The sequence below is a fragment of the Clavelina lepadiformis genome, chromosome 8, assembly GCF_947623445.1.
Source record: "Clavelina lepadiformis chromosome 8, kaClaLepa1.1, whole genome shotgun sequence".
In the NCBI taxonomy this organism is placed as follows: Eukaryota; Metazoa; Chordata; class Ascidiacea; order Aplousobranchia; family Clavelinidae; genus Clavelina; species Clavelina lepadiformis.
This window is the reverse complement of record NC_135247.1, coordinates 1,698,335-1,714,055: the sequence shown is the minus strand read 5'-3', so window position 1 is coordinate 1,714,055 and position 15,721 is coordinate 1,698,335. Positions and strand designations below refer to the sequence as shown.

The 15,721-nt window shown below is 36.6% G+C and overlaps 3 protein-coding genes and 1 long non-coding RNA gene across 5 annotated transcripts; 3 read left to right on the top strand and 1 right to left on the bottom strand.

Moving 5' to 3' along the window:
* The first annotated feature begins 1,159 nt into the window (after positions 1–1,159).
* Positions 1,160–2,865, top strand: LOC143468941 (uncharacterized). Of its 2 annotated transcripts, XM_076966429.1 has the most exons (6): positions 1,160–1,249; positions 1,356–1,416; positions 1,592–1,709; positions 1,823–1,959; positions 2,182–2,308; positions 2,412–2,865. In XM_076966429.1, exons 2-6 carry the CDS (start codon positions 1,401–1,403, stop codon positions 2,530–2,532), a joined length of 519 nt encoding a protein of 172 aa, XP_076822544.1. In that variant the 5' UTR covers positions 1,160–1,249; positions 1,356–1,400; the 3' UTR covers positions 2,533–2,865. The 2 variants fall into 2 exon arrangements, with proteins under 2 accessions (XP_076822544.1, XP_076822542.1); XM_076966427.1 differs by having other exon boundaries at positions 1,167–1,416.
* On the bottom strand, positions 2,122–6,795 carry LOC143468942 (uncharacterized). Its single transcript, XR_013119045.1, has 3 exons — positions 6,683–6,795; positions 3,083–3,256; positions 2,122–2,259 (listed from the first exon to the last, which is right to left on the bottom strand). It is a non-coding gene; the product is annotated as an uncharacterized LOC143468942 (long non-coding RNA).
* Positions 6,796–7,087: 292 nt separating this feature from the next.
* Positions 7,088–8,891, top strand: LOC143468940 (uncharacterized). Its single transcript, XM_076966426.1, has 5 exons — positions 7,088–7,465; positions 7,641–7,758; positions 7,872–8,008; positions 8,231–8,357; positions 8,461–8,891. The coding sequence occupies exons 1-5, from the start codon at positions 7,450–7,452 to the stop codon at positions 8,579–8,581; spliced, it is 519 nt and encodes a 172-aa protein (XP_076822541.1). The 5' UTR covers positions 7,088–7,449; the 3' UTR covers positions 8,582–8,891.
* Positions 8,892–13,132: 4,241 nt separating this feature from the next.
* Positions 13,133–15,078, top strand: LOC143469084 (uncharacterized). Its single transcript, XM_076966643.1, has 5 exons — positions 13,133–13,623; positions 13,799–13,916; positions 14,030–14,166; positions 14,389–14,515; positions 14,619–15,078. The coding sequence occupies exons 1-5, from the start codon at positions 13,608–13,610 to the stop codon at positions 14,737–14,739; spliced, it is 519 nt and encodes a 172-aa protein (XP_076822758.1). The 5' UTR covers positions 13,133–13,607; the 3' UTR covers positions 14,740–15,078.
* Positions 15,079–15,721: the final 643 nt, after the last annotated feature.

The window sequence follows — 15,721 nt, the reverse complement described above, 5'->3', positions numbered from 1 at the left end:
GTTAGCCAGTATTAGTCAGACAATGAATTCCAGTAGTTAATACACATTCATAGAAAATTGGGAATTCTGTAACGCAACGATTTCCTACTTTTACGCAGAATCAAATTGAGCCAGTATCAGTCAGACAATGAATTCCAGTAGTTAATACACATTCATAGAAAATTGGGAATTCTGTAACGCAACGATTTCCTACTTTTACGCAGAATCAAATTGAGCCAGGATTAGTCAGACAATGAATTCCAGTAGTTAATACACATTCATAGAAAATTGGGAATTCTGCAACGCAACGATTTCCTACTTTTATGCTGCACCAAAAGGAGCCAGGATTAGTCAGATTATTATCAGATTTTTCAGAGTTTTCATTGGGTTATTCTTCAACCACGTATTAACAAAATACTGCATAACTAAAGTTTAACAGATAAGTGTGTTGGTTGGAACGTCGAACTCGCGATTATTTGAATCGACTTAGTATATACAGTAGCCCACTGCGACACTATGCTATTGCTCAGGGAATATCAAAGTACGCACGGCCCCTTAAGCAACTTTCTGTGCTCATACCCTGAAATTGGAATTTTCCTTTCTAGACTGGTTCCCAACTTCTCTCTGTACTCTCTATATGTAGACACCAAAGTTCCCCAACCCTGGCCACGCCACTGAACCCCTTAGTGGCTTTAGGTTGAGGCGAGTGATGCGGCCGCGACGGGCTCCCCTCCAAGAGGTATTTGTGTGTACGCGCTGTAAAAAAAAACAAACCTTGCACACGAATATTAGCCTATAGTGAAGCCATACTCTTTGTTTTGCAATAATCCAGAATTATATGATTAATAATGTCAAGCTTACACACTTTACTCATCAATTGGAGTTGATTACTCTTCACCCCAACACGTTACTCATTGTAATCTCCGGTTTGTTTTTCTCCTCACATCGCTCAGAATACTTATATTGCATCTAAAGTGTGTAGGTTAATTAAAACAAATTATACACATAATTTTAGACAATCATCGCCGTTAATTATATGCACACTGCAAGCAAGTATGACTCAACGAAAATGGATTGTCGTCAACAATAGGAATCGTGGAAACGCAAAACTTTTTCTTTCAGCTTGATCAGACCGGCTATAAAGAGGCTGGGTTAATGGCCAAAAATCAAGAGTCTTAGGACAAGAGTTGAGCCTTTAAGACACGGAAAAATCAGACAAGTGTCAAAGACACCGCAATGACTTATCTTTACGATATAACTGGCGATTGGGGTAATGCAAGTCAGGAAGTTAAGGGTTATGTTATACTTGCTTACTATATATAATATGTTGAAGTTTACGTGATTTTGTTGTTAATAAGTCGGTGCTATATTTGCAGATTACATTGCCTAAAAAGTAATACATTTGTTTGCTAATAATCAAGATGAGCACTCAAAGAGGTAACGAAATTGAATACGATTTGCCTTGCATTAAGCTTATATTGCAAGTTAATATTATCTTGTTATAATGGAAAACGATTAAATGCAAAAATATTGCAAAACATGAAAACTGATTTGTTGTGATTTTTGTGTTCATCGCAAACACGGTTTTGACAAGTAAATTTGTTTTCAACAGGAACCCAGTCTCTTCCTACATCGGATAAGAATACCTTGAACTTGACCTTCAGTTTTCCCATCCCATACAATGGCACAAAACCCCAAGTGACGGCAACTGTACAAGGAAGCATCGGAACGTACGAACGACAATGACCGGTGTTAGCTATAGATGAAAAGAATTGACGAAACGTTGAACTCTATTAGAAGCCACATTAAATGCATAAAGTTTACAAATAATAATTTCTAACAGCTACAAAGTTCAAGACGTCGTTATTACCCCTTTACAGTTCAAGTTTGGCGTGACTCGTACTGACCAAACTAACGGATGGACTGAAGAGCCACAGTTAGAATGGACTGCTGTAGGAAGAGAAGTACCTCCGGCAGAAGGTACTGGTGTGATTTTTACTCGTCAATACACGTTTAAAAAGCGCACAATTACCTTTATAATAACTTACTTTGTGAAATTACTACCTTGTCTGCTGTAGCTGTTATGTACAAAAACCTAAAACTTTATTATCACATCAACTTATTCGTTTGTTCAAGTCATATAAATAACTGATTAGCTTGTCAGACTATTCCGTTTTATATGTTATCCGAATCTTTCTTCAGGAACTCAGGTCATTGAAAAATCCAGCTCCAACACAGCAGACATAACGGTCAAGTTCCCATCAACAATAGATCCAGCACCTAAAAAAATATTTGCTTGGGTTATTGGAGATTTCTTTAGCCAGATAACGTAAGTGACTCTTATTGTGTAATGATGACATCAGGCCAAAAGTGCATGTGCTTTGGACCGTTGATAAACTGTATTGAAACACGTTGTTTTAACAATGTTACAGATACGCTGTACAAATGGGCAGCATTAATAGCAGTGGTTTCCAATGCACGGTTAAACGAACTGATACTACCAGCGGTTGGGATGAAAGCCCTTCTTTGTTCTGGACCATAATTCAAAAATAACAACTGCTTTTCAACATCTGGAAATTGCGCACTCTTGTAGCCAATAATATTTCGAATGTGTGATTTAATATGTCTACTGAAAGTTATCTGATATAATATTATATTGTTGTCAACGAAAAATTAATCATGCGTAGAAAGTTTTGCACTTTGAGTCCAATGTGTATCTCTACTGTAGTGGTGGAGTACACGATGAATTGCTGGTTCACACCTTGTCTATGATTCGTAAAAATTATGACCGTGTTTAAAGTGAATTCTACGTTTCTTTGTGAGATGATTGTCATTGATCGTGCTGCTTGTATCCAATAATTCAAAATCAAATATTAAACGGAATCTATTCAATTGCCATTGTGTGTCTTATGCTGCTTATGATAACTTTTGAGAGACTTCTAGAAACAACAGTAATTAGCAAAGACCACAACTAAGCATTAAATGTTTGTAGTTTCAACACATTCCATCACGTCTTTAAATTACAGCTTCTTTTGCTTTAAGAAAAATTATGCTCAGATTGAGATTATTCAGCAGATTTAAATTAACCCGGCTCTCATATAACCTCATGTCACTTCCATGCCTGTTGCATTGTTGTCCACATTGGCTCTCAAACTTTACCGGAGCCGAGTACCCAACTCCAGGTGTTTGGAGATGACGATGGAGGGGAAGGAACAAGCAATCGTTCCCGGCAGTAGTCAGCCTGGCAAGCTCCCTCTTTAACGTCGAACGTCGGCATCTACAATTGTAGAAAGTTATTTCACACTCTACCCGACTATATCTCTATTAATCATTTGTAGTAGGTGTTACCAAAAAAAATCATTCGACTCTCGAAGGTCTCTGGAGTCTATGTAGACGTTAAGAACAAAGGTCATTATTGAAGGGTCAGGAAAACCATCATAGTGACTTAACAAAGCGATATTTTTCCACATTTTCAGCTTTGTATAAAAAGTCGTTGTTTTGCAGAATTTGCAATTTTTTATGAATTGATATCAACTACTGGAGTTTGTCGGCTGACTAATCATGAGTCGTATTAGTGCTGCATAAAAGCAGAAAATCGTTGCGTTTTGGAATTTCCAATTTTTTATGGATGTTCATTAGCTACTGGAGTCCGCCGTTTGAGTCCAATAGCCTAAACGGGCGATCTAAAACCAATATTATCGCTTAGTTGGGATTATTTGCTACCTTTTTTGCTGTTACCCATTTCAAGCGATTAAAAATAAAGCTTATTTTAATTCATTTTTTAAAACCAAGCAGCAATTTTTAATTGTTATTGCGACATCTTGATGCCTATAAAACTTATTTTCGTATTTTAAGCAAAATACGATAATCTAAGCCTTGGCAAATGACCAAATAGATTTCTATCCTTACAAAAATCACCTGATCTTATTTTAACAAGGGTTAGACTATTGTAAGCCTGTTTAGTACAACTTCAATTTTAAATTAAAAATAGCCTTTACCGTAAACAACTCAGAGGCTAATTTTCTTACTTGTAAATGTGAAAGTAAATTCTTGTATCGGTTTGCCAACTACATAGGAAAATGTTCTAAAAACATTTTGTCTGCAAAACCGTAGTTGATTTAGCAGACTGAATAACAAAGGACAACGTGCATTATATTTTTACATGTTCCTTTCTATATATAAATAGGTACTTAGTTGACCGCTGATAGTTTGACGTTTATCTTCCGCTTCTTCGTACCGCCAACGTATTTACGCGTTTCAACTACATGCTGACGTCATAACAATAACGCCATAACGACATCGGAAGTGGCATTGTTTCTGTGCTCTTCGCTGACGGTTAATCAGAACTGGAAAGTTTACCACTGCGTTTAATTCAAAAGGTCTTTGTTTTGGCATAATTGTAACGTTCAGTAGACCTTTTGCGCCATCCGTTGTGCGCATGCGCGAAAAATGCGTTGTCGGAAAGTGTGATGACAAATGAACTTCAGGTCCTAGAAAATGCAGGTAAAATATTTTACAGGTACTCATTTTGTTACAATTAGACAACGCTACCACAATTTTTGGACAATAAATTATAGATTACTACTCTTATATGCATTCTGACAAATTTCAGACAAGTTCTGAGCGGTGAACAATTCAAAAGTCAGGTCGAAGTCATAGTTGCAGGCTTTGCTCTAAAATGCTGTACAATGACGTTGCTGCTCATTGTCTAGAAATCTATTTGGTCAATCGTGAGGACTTAATTGACATATTTTGCTTAAAATAAAAAAGTGAAATTAAAAACTAATAAAATGTCACAATATTAATTGAAAAATGTCACTGCGTCCAAAAAAAACAATTAAAATAATTTTCAATTTTTATCACTTGATATCGGCAACAGAAAGAAGGTAACAACTAATGTCTATTAAGCGAATAATGTAAAAGTTGAATTATAGATACATTTTCGGGTGAAATATTTATGGCAATTATGGTGTTCGGCTAAAATCAATACATCACCAAAGTGAACCAGAATTAGCCAGACGATGAATTCCAATAATTAATACACATTCATAGAAAATTTGGAATTCTGCAACGCAACGATTTCCTACTTTTATGCTGCAGCAAAGTGAGCCAGGATTAGTCAGACGATGAATTCCAGTAGTTAATACACATCCATAGAAAGTTGGGAATTTTGCAACGCAACGATTTCCTACTTTTATGCTACAGCAAAGTTAGCCAGGATTAGTCAGACAATGAATTCCAGTAGGTAATACGCATTCATAGAAAATTGGGAATTCTGCAATACAACGATTTCCTACTTTTATGCTGCAGCAAAGTGAACCAGGATTAGTCAGACAATGAATTCCAGTAGTTAATACACATTCATAGAAAATTGGGAATTCTGCAACGCAACGATTTCCTACTTTTACGCAGAATCAAATTGAGCCAGGATTAGTCAGACAATGAATTCCAGTAGTTAATACACATTCATAGAAAATTGGGAATTCTGCAACACAACGATTTCCCACTTTTATGCTGCAGCAAATTGAGCCAGGATTAGTCAGACAATGAATTCCAGTAGTTAATACACATTCATAGAAAATTGGAAATTCTGCAACACAACGATTTCCTACTTTTATGCTGCAGCAAAGTGAGCCAGGATTAGTCAGACAATGAATTCCAGTAGTTAATAGGCCTACACATTCATAGAAAATTGGGAATTGTGTAACGCAACGATTTCCTACTTTTATGCTGCAGCAAAGTGAGCCAGGATTAGTCAGACAATGAATTCCAGTAGTTAATACACATTCATAGAAAATTGGGAATTCTGCAACACAACGATTTCCTACTTTTATGCTGCAGCAAATTGAGCCAGGATTAGTCAGACAATGAATTCCAGTAGTTAATACACATCCATATAAAATTGGGAATTCTGCAACGCAACGATTTCCTACTTTCATGCTGCAGCAAATTGAGCCAGGATTAGTCAGACAATGAATTCCAGTAGTTAATACACATCCATATAAAATTTTGATTTCTGCAACGCAACGATTTCCTACTTTTATGCTGCAGCAAAGTGATCCAGGATTAGTCAAACAATGAATTCCAGTAGTTAATACACATCTATAGAAAATTGGGAATTCTGCAATACAACGATTTCCTACTTTTATGCAGCACCAAAGTGAGCCAGGATTATTCAGAAAATGAATTCCAGTAGTTAATACACACCCATTGAAAATTGGGAATTCTGCAACACAACGATTTCCTACTTTTATGCTGCAGCAAAGTGAGCCAGGATTAGTCAGACAATGAATTCCAGTAGTTAATACACATCCATAGAAAATTGGGAATTCTGCAACACAACGATTTCCTACTTTTATGCTGCAGCAAAGTGAGCCAGGATTTGTCAGATTATTATCAGATTTTTCAGAGTTTTCATTGGGTTATTCTTCAACCACTTATCTACAAACAACTACATAACTAAAATTTAACAGATAAGTGTGTTGGTTGGAACGTCGAATTTCCGATTATTTGAATCGAGTTAGCATATACAGTAGCCCACTGCGACACTAGGCTATTGTTCAAGTTAATATCCAGGTAGCCTACGCACGGGCTCCTTGAGCAACTTTCTCTGTTCAGACCTTGTAATTGGAATTTTCCTTTCCAGACTAGTTCCTAACTTCTCTCTGTACTCTCTATATGTAGACACCAAAGTTCCCCAAACCTGGTCACGCAACTGGACCCAGTAGTGGCTTCAGGTTGAGGCGAGCGATGCGGCCTCGTCGGGCTCCATTCCAAGAGGGCGGCCCTATTTGTGTATAGGCGCTGAAAAAAAACAAACACTGCACACGAATATTAGCCTATAGTGAAGCCATAAGTTACTCTTTATTTTTCAATAATCCAGAATTATATGATCATGAATGTCAATCTTACACACTTAACTCATCAACTGGAGTTGATTAACTTTCATCCCAACACGTTACCCATTGTAATCTCCGGTTTTTTTTCTATACACATCGCTCAGAATACTTATATTGCATCTAAGGGGTGTACATTAATTAAAACAAATTATACACATAATTTTAGACAATCATCGCCGTTAATTATATGCACACTGCAAGCAAGTATGACTCAACGAAAATGGATTGTCGTCAACAATAGGAATCGTGGAAACGCGAACCTTTTTCTTTCAGCTTGATCAGACCGGCTATAAAGAGGCTGGGTTAATGGCCAAAAATCAAGAGTCTTAGGACAAGAGTTGAGCCTTTAAGAAATGGGTTAATCAGACAAGTGTCAAAGACACCGCAATGACTTATCTTTACGATATAACTGGCGATTGGGGTAATGCAAGTCAGGAAGTTAAGGGTTATGTTATACTTGCTTACTATATATAATATGTTGAAGTTTACGTGATTTTGTTGTTAAAAGTTGGTATTATATTTGCAGATTACATTGCCCGAAAAGTAATACATTTGTTTGCTAATAATCAAGATGAGTACTCAAAGAGGTAACGAAATTGAATACGATTTGCCTTGCATTAAGCTTATATTGCAAGTTAATATTATCTTGTTATAATGGAAAACGATTAAATGCAAAAATATTGCAAAACATGAAAACTGATTTGTTGTGATTTTTGTGTTAATCGCAAACACGGTTTTGACAAGTAAATTTGTTTTCAACAGGAACCCAGTCTCTTCCTACATCGGATAAGAATACCTTGAACTTGACCTTCAGTTTTCCCATCCCATACAATGGCACAAAACCCCAAGTGACGGCAACTGTACAAGGAAGCATCGGAACGTACGAACGACAATGACCGGTGTTAGCTATAGATGAAAAGAATTGACGAAACGTTGAACTCTATTAGAAGCCACATTAAATGCATAAAGTTTACAAATAATAATTTCTAACAGCTACAAAGTTCAAGACGTCGTTATTACCCCTTTACAGTTCAAGTTTGGCGTGACTCGTACTGACCAAACTAACGGATGGACTGAAGAGCCACAGTTAGAATGGACTGCTGTAGGAAGAGAAGTACCTCCGGCAGAAGGTACTGGTGTGATTTTTACTCGTTAATACACGTTTAAAAAGCGCACAATTACCTTTATAATAACTTACTTTGTGAAATTACTACCTTGTCTGCTGTAGGTGTTATGTACAAAAACCTAAAACTTTATTATCACATCAACTTATTCGTTTGTTCAAGTCATATAAATAACTGATTAGCTTGTCAGACTATTCCGTTTTATATGTTATCCGAATCTTTCTTCAGGAACTCAGGTCATTGAAAAATCCAGCTCCAACACAGCGGACATAACGGTCAAGTTCCCATCAACAATAGATCCAGCACCTAAAAAAATATTTGCTTGGGTTATTGGAGATTTCTTTAGCCAGATAACGTAAGTGACTCTTATTGTGTAATGATGACATCAGGCCAAAAGTGCATGTGCTTTGGACCGTTGATAAACTGTATTGAAACACGTTGTTTTAACAATGTTACAGATACGCTGTACAAATGGGCAGCATTAATAGCAGTGGTTTCCAATGCACGGTTAAACGAACTGATACTGCCAGCGGTTGGGATGAAAGCCCTTCTTTGTTCTGGACCATAATTCAAAAATAACAACTGCTTTTCAACATCTGGAAATTGCGCACTCTTGTAGCCAATAATATTACGAATGTGTGATTTAATATGTCTACTGAAAGTTATCTGATATAATATTATATTGTTGTCAACGAAAAATTAATCATGCGTAGAAAGTTTTGCACTTTGAGTCCAATGTGTATCTCTACTGTAGTGGTGGAGTACACGATGAATTGCTGGTTCACACCTTGTCTATGATTCGTAAAAATTATGACCGTGTTTAAAGTGAATTCTACGTTTCTTTGTGAGATGATTGTCATTGATCGTGCTGCTTGTATCCAATAATTCAAAATCAAATATTAAACGGAATCTATTCAATTGCTATTGTGTGTCTTATGCTGCTTATGATAACTTTTGAGAGACTTCTAGAAACAACAGTAATTAGCAAAGACCACAACTAAGCATTAAATGTTTGTAGTTTCAACACATACCATCACGTCTTTAAATTACAGCTTCTTTTGCTTTAAGAAAAATTATGCTCAGATTGAGATTATTCAGCAGATTTAAATTAACCCGGCTCTCATATAACCTCATGTCACTTCCATGCCTGTTGCATTGTTGTCCACATTGGCTCTCAAACTTTACCCGAGCCGAGTACCCAACTCCAGGTGTTTGGAGATGACGATGGAGGGGAAGGAACAAGCAATCGTTCCCGGCAGTAGTCAGCCTGGCAAGCTCCCTCTTTAACGTCGAACGTCGGCATCTACAATTGTAGAAAGTTATTTCACACTCTACCCGACTATATCTCTATTAATCATTTGTAGTAGGTGTTACCAAAAAAAATCATTCGACTCTCGAAGGTCTCTGGAGTCTATGTAGACGTTAAGAACAAAGGTCATTATTGAAGGGTCAGGAAAACCATCATAGTGACTTAACAAAGCGATATTTTTCCACATTTTCAGCTTTGTATAAAAAGTCGTTGTTTTGCAGAATTTGCAATTTTTTATGAATTGATATCAACTACTGGAGTTTGTCGGCTGACTAATCATGAGTCGTATTAGTGCTGCATAAAAGCAGAAAATCGTTGCGTTTTGGAATTTCCAATTTTTTATGGATGTTCATTAGCTACTGGAGTCCGCCGTTTGAGTCCAATAGCCTAAACGGGCGATCTAAAACCAATATTATCGCTTAGTTGGGATTATTTGCTACCTTTTTTGCTGTTACCCATTACAAGCGATTAAAAATAAAGCTTATTTTAATTCTTTTTTTTAAAACCAAGCAGCAATTTTTAATTGTTATTGCGACATCTTGATGGCCTATAAAACTTATTTTCGTATTTTAAGCAAAATACGATAATCTAAGCCTTGGCAAATGACCAAATAGATTTCTATCCTTACAAAAATCACCTGATCTTAGTTTAACAAGGGTTAGACTATTGTAAGCCTGTTTAGTACAACTTCAATTTTAAATTAAAAATAGCCTTTACCGTAAACAACTCAGAGGCTAATTTTCTTACTTGTAAATGTGAAAGTAAATTCTTGTATCGGTTTGCCAACTACATAGGAAAATGTTCTAAAAACATTTTGTCTGCAAAACCGTAGTTGATTTAGCAGACTGAATAACAAAGGACAACGTGCATTATATTTTTACATGTTCCTTTCTATATATAAATAGGTACTTAGTTGAACCGCTGATAGTTTGACGTTTATCTTCCGCTTCTTCGTACCGCCAACGTATTTACGCGTTTCAACTACATGCTGACGTCATAACGATAACGCCATAACGACATCGGAAGTGGCATTGTTTCTGTGCTTTTCGCTGACGGTTAATCAGAACTGGAAAGTTTACCACTGCGTTTAATTCAAAAGGTCTTTGTTTTGGCATAATTGTAACGTTCAGTAGACCTTTTGCGCCATCCGTTGTGCGCATGCGCGAAAAATGCGTTGTCGGAAAGTGTGATGACAAATGAACTTCAGGTCCTAGAAAATGCAGGTAAAATATTTTACAGGTACTCATTTTGTTACAATTAGACAACGCTACCACAATTTTTGGACAATAAATTATAGATTACTACTCTTATATGCATTCTGACAAATTTCAGACAAGTTCTGAGCGGTGAACAATTCAAAAGTCAGGTCGAAGTCATAGTTGCAGGCTTTGCTCTAAAATGCTGTACAATGACGTTGCTGCTCATTGTCTAGAAATCTATTTGGTCAATCGTGAGGAATTCATTGACATATTTTGCTTAAAATAAAAAAGTGAAATTAAAAACTAATAAAATGTCACAATATTAATTGAAAAATGTCACTGCGTCCAAAGAAAACAATTAAAATAATTTTCAATTTTTATCACTTGATATCGGCAACAGAAAGAAGGTAACAACTAATGTCTATTAAGCGAATAATGTAAAAGTTGAATTATAGATACATTTTCGGGTGAAATATTTATGGCAATTATGGTGTTCGGCTAAAATCAATACATCACCAAAGTGAACCAGAATTAGCCAGACGATGAATTCCAATAATTAATACACATTCATAGAAAATTGGGAATTCTGCAACGCAACGATTTCCTACTTTTATGCTGCAGCAAAGTGAGCCAGGATTAGTCAAACGATGAATTCCAGTAGTTAATACACATCCATAGAAAGTTGGGAATTTTGCAACGCAACGATTTCCTACTTTTATGCTACAGCAAAGTTAGCCAGGATTAGTCAGACAATGAATTCCAGTAGTTAATACGCATTCATAGAAAATTGGGAATTCTGCAATACAACGATTTCCTACTTTTATGCTGCAGCAAAGTGAACCAGGATTAGTCAGACAATGAATTCCAGTAGTTAATACACATTCATAGAAAATTGGGAATTCTGCAACGCAACGATTTCCTACTTTTACGCAGAATCAAATTGAGCCAGGATTAGTCAGACAATGAATTCCAGTAGTTAATACACATTCATAGAAAATTGGGAATTCTGCAACACAACGATTTCCCACTTTTATGCTGCAGCAAATTGAGCCAGGATTAGTCAGACAATGAATTCCAGTAGTTAATACACATTCATAGAAAATTGGAAATTCTGCAACACAACGATTTCCTACTTTTATGCTGCAGCAAAGTGAGCCAGGATTAGTCAGACAATGAATTCCAGTAGTTAATAGGCCTACACATTCATAGAAAATTGGGAATTGTGTAACGCAACGATTTCCTACTTTTATGCTGCAGCAAAGTGAGCCAGGATTAGTCAGACAATGAATTCCAGTAGTTAATACACATTCATAGAAAATTGGGAATTCTGCAACACAACGATTTCCTACTTTTATGCTGCAGCAAATTGAGCCAGGATTAGTCAGACAATGAATTCCAGTAGTTAATACACATCCATATAAAATTGGGAATTCTGCAACGCAACGATTTCCTACTTTCATGCTGCAGCAAATTGAGCCAGGATTAGTCAGACAATGAATTCCAGTAGTTAATACACATCCATATAAAATTGGGAATTCTGCAACGCAACGATTTCCTACTTTCATGCTGCAGCAAAGTGATCCAGGATTAGTCAGACAATGAATTCCAGTAGTTAATACACATCCATAGAAAATTGGGAATTCTGCAATACAACGATTTCCCACTTTTATGCAGCACCAAAGTGAGCCAGGATTAGTCAGACAATGAATTCCAGTAGTTAATACACATCCATAGAAAATTGGGAATTCTGCAATACAACGATTTCCTACTTTTATGCAGCACCAAAGTGAGCCAGGATTATTCAGAAAATGAATTCCAGTAGTTAATACACACCCATTGAAAATTGGGAATTCTGCAACACAACGATTTCCTACTTTTATGCTGCAGCAAAGTGAGCCAGGATTAGTCAGACAATGAATTCCAGTAGTTAATACACATCCATAGAAAATTGGGAATTCTGCAACGCAACGATTTCCTACTTTTATGCTGCAGCAAAGTGAGCCAGGATTTGTCAGATTATTATCAGATTTTTCAGAGTTTTCATTGGGTTATTCTTCAACCACTTATCTACAAACAACTACATAACTAAAATTTAACAGATAAGTGTGTTGGTTGGTACGTCGAATTTCCGATTTTTTGAATCGAGTTAGCATATACAGTAGCCCACTGCGACACTAGGCTATTGTTCAAGTTAATATCCAGGTAGCCTACGCACGGGCTCCTTGAGCAACTTTCTCTGTTCAGACCTTGTAATTGGAATTTTCCTTTCCAGACTAGTTCCTAACTTCTCTCTGTACTCTCTATATGTAGACACCAAAGTTCCCCAAACCTGGTCACGCAACTGGACCCAGTAGTGGCTTCAGGTTGAGGCGAGCGATGCGGCCTCGTCGGGCTCCATTCCAAGAGGGCGGCCCTATTTGTGTATAGGCGCTGAAAAAAAACAAACACTGCACACGAATATTAGCCTATAGTGAAACCATAAGTTACTCTTTATTTTTCAGTAATCCAGAATTATATGATCATGAATGTCAATCTTACACACTTAACTCATCAACTGGAGTTGATTAACTTTCATCCCAACACGTTACCCATTGTAATCTCCGGTTTTTTTTCTATACACATCGCTCAGAATACTTATATTGCATCTAAGGGGTGTACATTAATTAAAACAAATTATACACATAATTTTAGACAATCATCGCCGTTAATTATATGCACACTGCAAGCAAGTATGACTCAACGAAAATGGATTGTCGTCAACAATAGGAATCGTGGAAACGCGAACCTTTTTCTTTCAGCTTGATCAGACCGGCTATAAAGAGGCTGGGTTAATGGCCAAAAATCAAGAGTCTTAGGACAAGAGTTGAGCCTTTAAGAAATGGGTTAATCAGACAAGTGTCAAAGACACCGCAATGACTTATCTTTACGATATAACTGGCGATTGGGGTAATGCAAGTCAGGAAGTTAAGGGTTATGTTATACTTGCTTACTATATATAATATGTTGAAGTTTACGTGATTTTGTTGTTAATAAGTCGGTGCTATATTTGCAGATTACATTGCCTAAAAAGTAATACATTTGTTTGCTAATAATCAAGATGAGCACTCAAAGAGGTAACGACATTGAATACGATTTGCCTTGCATTAAGCTTATATTGCAAGTTAATGTTATCTTGTTTTAATGGAAAACGATTAAATGCAAAAATATTGCAAAACATGAAAACTGATTTGTTGTGATTTTTGTGTTCATCGCAAACACGGTTTTGACAAGTAAATTTGTTTTCAACAGGAACCCAGTCTCTTCCTACATCGGATAAGAATACCTTGAACTTGACCTTCAGTTTTCCCATCCCATACAATGGCACAAAACCCCAAGTGACGGCAACTGTACAAGGAAGCATCGGAACGTACGAACGACAATGACCGGTGTTAGCTATAGATGAAAAGAATTGACGAAACGTTGAACTCTATTAGAAGCCACATTAAATGCATAAAGTTTACAAACAATAATTTCTAACAGATACAAAGTTCAAGACGTCGTTATTACCCCTTTACAGTTCAAGTTTGGCGTGACTCGTACTGACCAAACTAACGGATGGACTGAAGAGCCACAGTTAGAATGGACTGCTGTAGGAAGAGAAGTACCTCCGGCAGAAGGTACTGGTGTGATTTTTACTCGTTAATACACGTTTAAAAAGCGCACAATTACCTTTATAATAACTTACTTTGTGAAATTACTACCTTGTCTGCTGTAGCTGTTATGTACAAAAACCTAAAATTTTATTATCACATCAACTTATTCGTTTGTTCAAGTCATATAAATAACTGATTAGCTTGTCAGACTATTCCGTTTTATATGTTATCCGAATCTTTCTTCAGGAACTCAGGTCATTGAAAAATCCAGCTCCAACACAGCAGACATAACGGTCAAGTTCCCATCAACAATAGATCCAGCACCTAAAAAAATATTTGCTTGGGTTATTGGAGATTTCTTTGGCCAGATAACGTAAGTGACTCTTATTGTGTAATGATGACATCAGGCCAAAAGTGCATGTGCTATGGACCATTGATAAACTGTATTGAAACACGTTATTTTAACAATGTTACAGATACGCTGTACAAATGGGCAGCATTAACAGCAGTGGTTTCCAATGCACGGTTAAACGAACTGATACTACCAGCGGTTGGGATGAAAGCCCTTCTTTGTTCTGGACCATAATTCAAAAATAACAACTGCTTTTCAACATCTGGAAATTGCGCACTCTTGTAGCCAATAATATTACGAATGTGTGATTTAATATGTCTACTGAAAGTTATCTGATATAATATTATATTGTTGTCAACGAAAAATTAATCATGCGTAGAAAGTTTTGCACTTTGAGTCCAATGTGTATCTCTACTGTAGTGGTGGAGTACACGATGAATTGCTGGTTCACACCTTGTCTATGATTCGTAAAAATTATGACCGCGTTTAAAGTGCATTCTATATTTCTTTGTGAGGTGATTGTCATTGATCGTGCTGCTTGTATCCAATAATTCGTAATCAAATATTAAACGGAATCTAATCAATTGCCATTGTGTGTCTTATGCTGCTTATGCTAACTTTTGAGAGACTTCTAGAAACAACAGTAATTAGCAAAGACCACAACTAAGCATTAAATGTTTGTAGTTTCAACACATTCCATCACGTCTTTAAATTACAGCTTCTTTTGCTTTAAGAAAAATTATGTTCAGATTGAGATTATTCAGCAGATTTAAATTAACCCGGCTCTCATGTAACCTCATGTCACTTCCATGCCTGTTGCATTGTTGTCCACATTGGCTCTCAAACTTTACCGGAGCCGAGTACCCAACTCCAGGTGTTTGGAGATGACGATGGAGGGGAAGGAACAAGCGATCGTCCCCCGGCAGTAATCAGCCTGGCAAGCTCCCTCTTTAACGTCGAACGTCGGCATCTACAAATGTAGAAAGTTCTTTCATACTCTACTCGTCTATATCTCTATTAATCATTTGTAGTAGGTGTGACCAAAAAAATCATTCGACCCTCGACGGTCTATGTAGGCGTTAAGAACAAAGGTCATTATTGAAGGATCAGGAAAACCGTCATAGTGAATTAACAAAGCGATATTATTCCAATTTTTTCAGCTTTGTATAAAAATTCGTTGCGTTGCAGATTTTGCAATTTTTTATGAATTGGTGTTAACTACTGGAG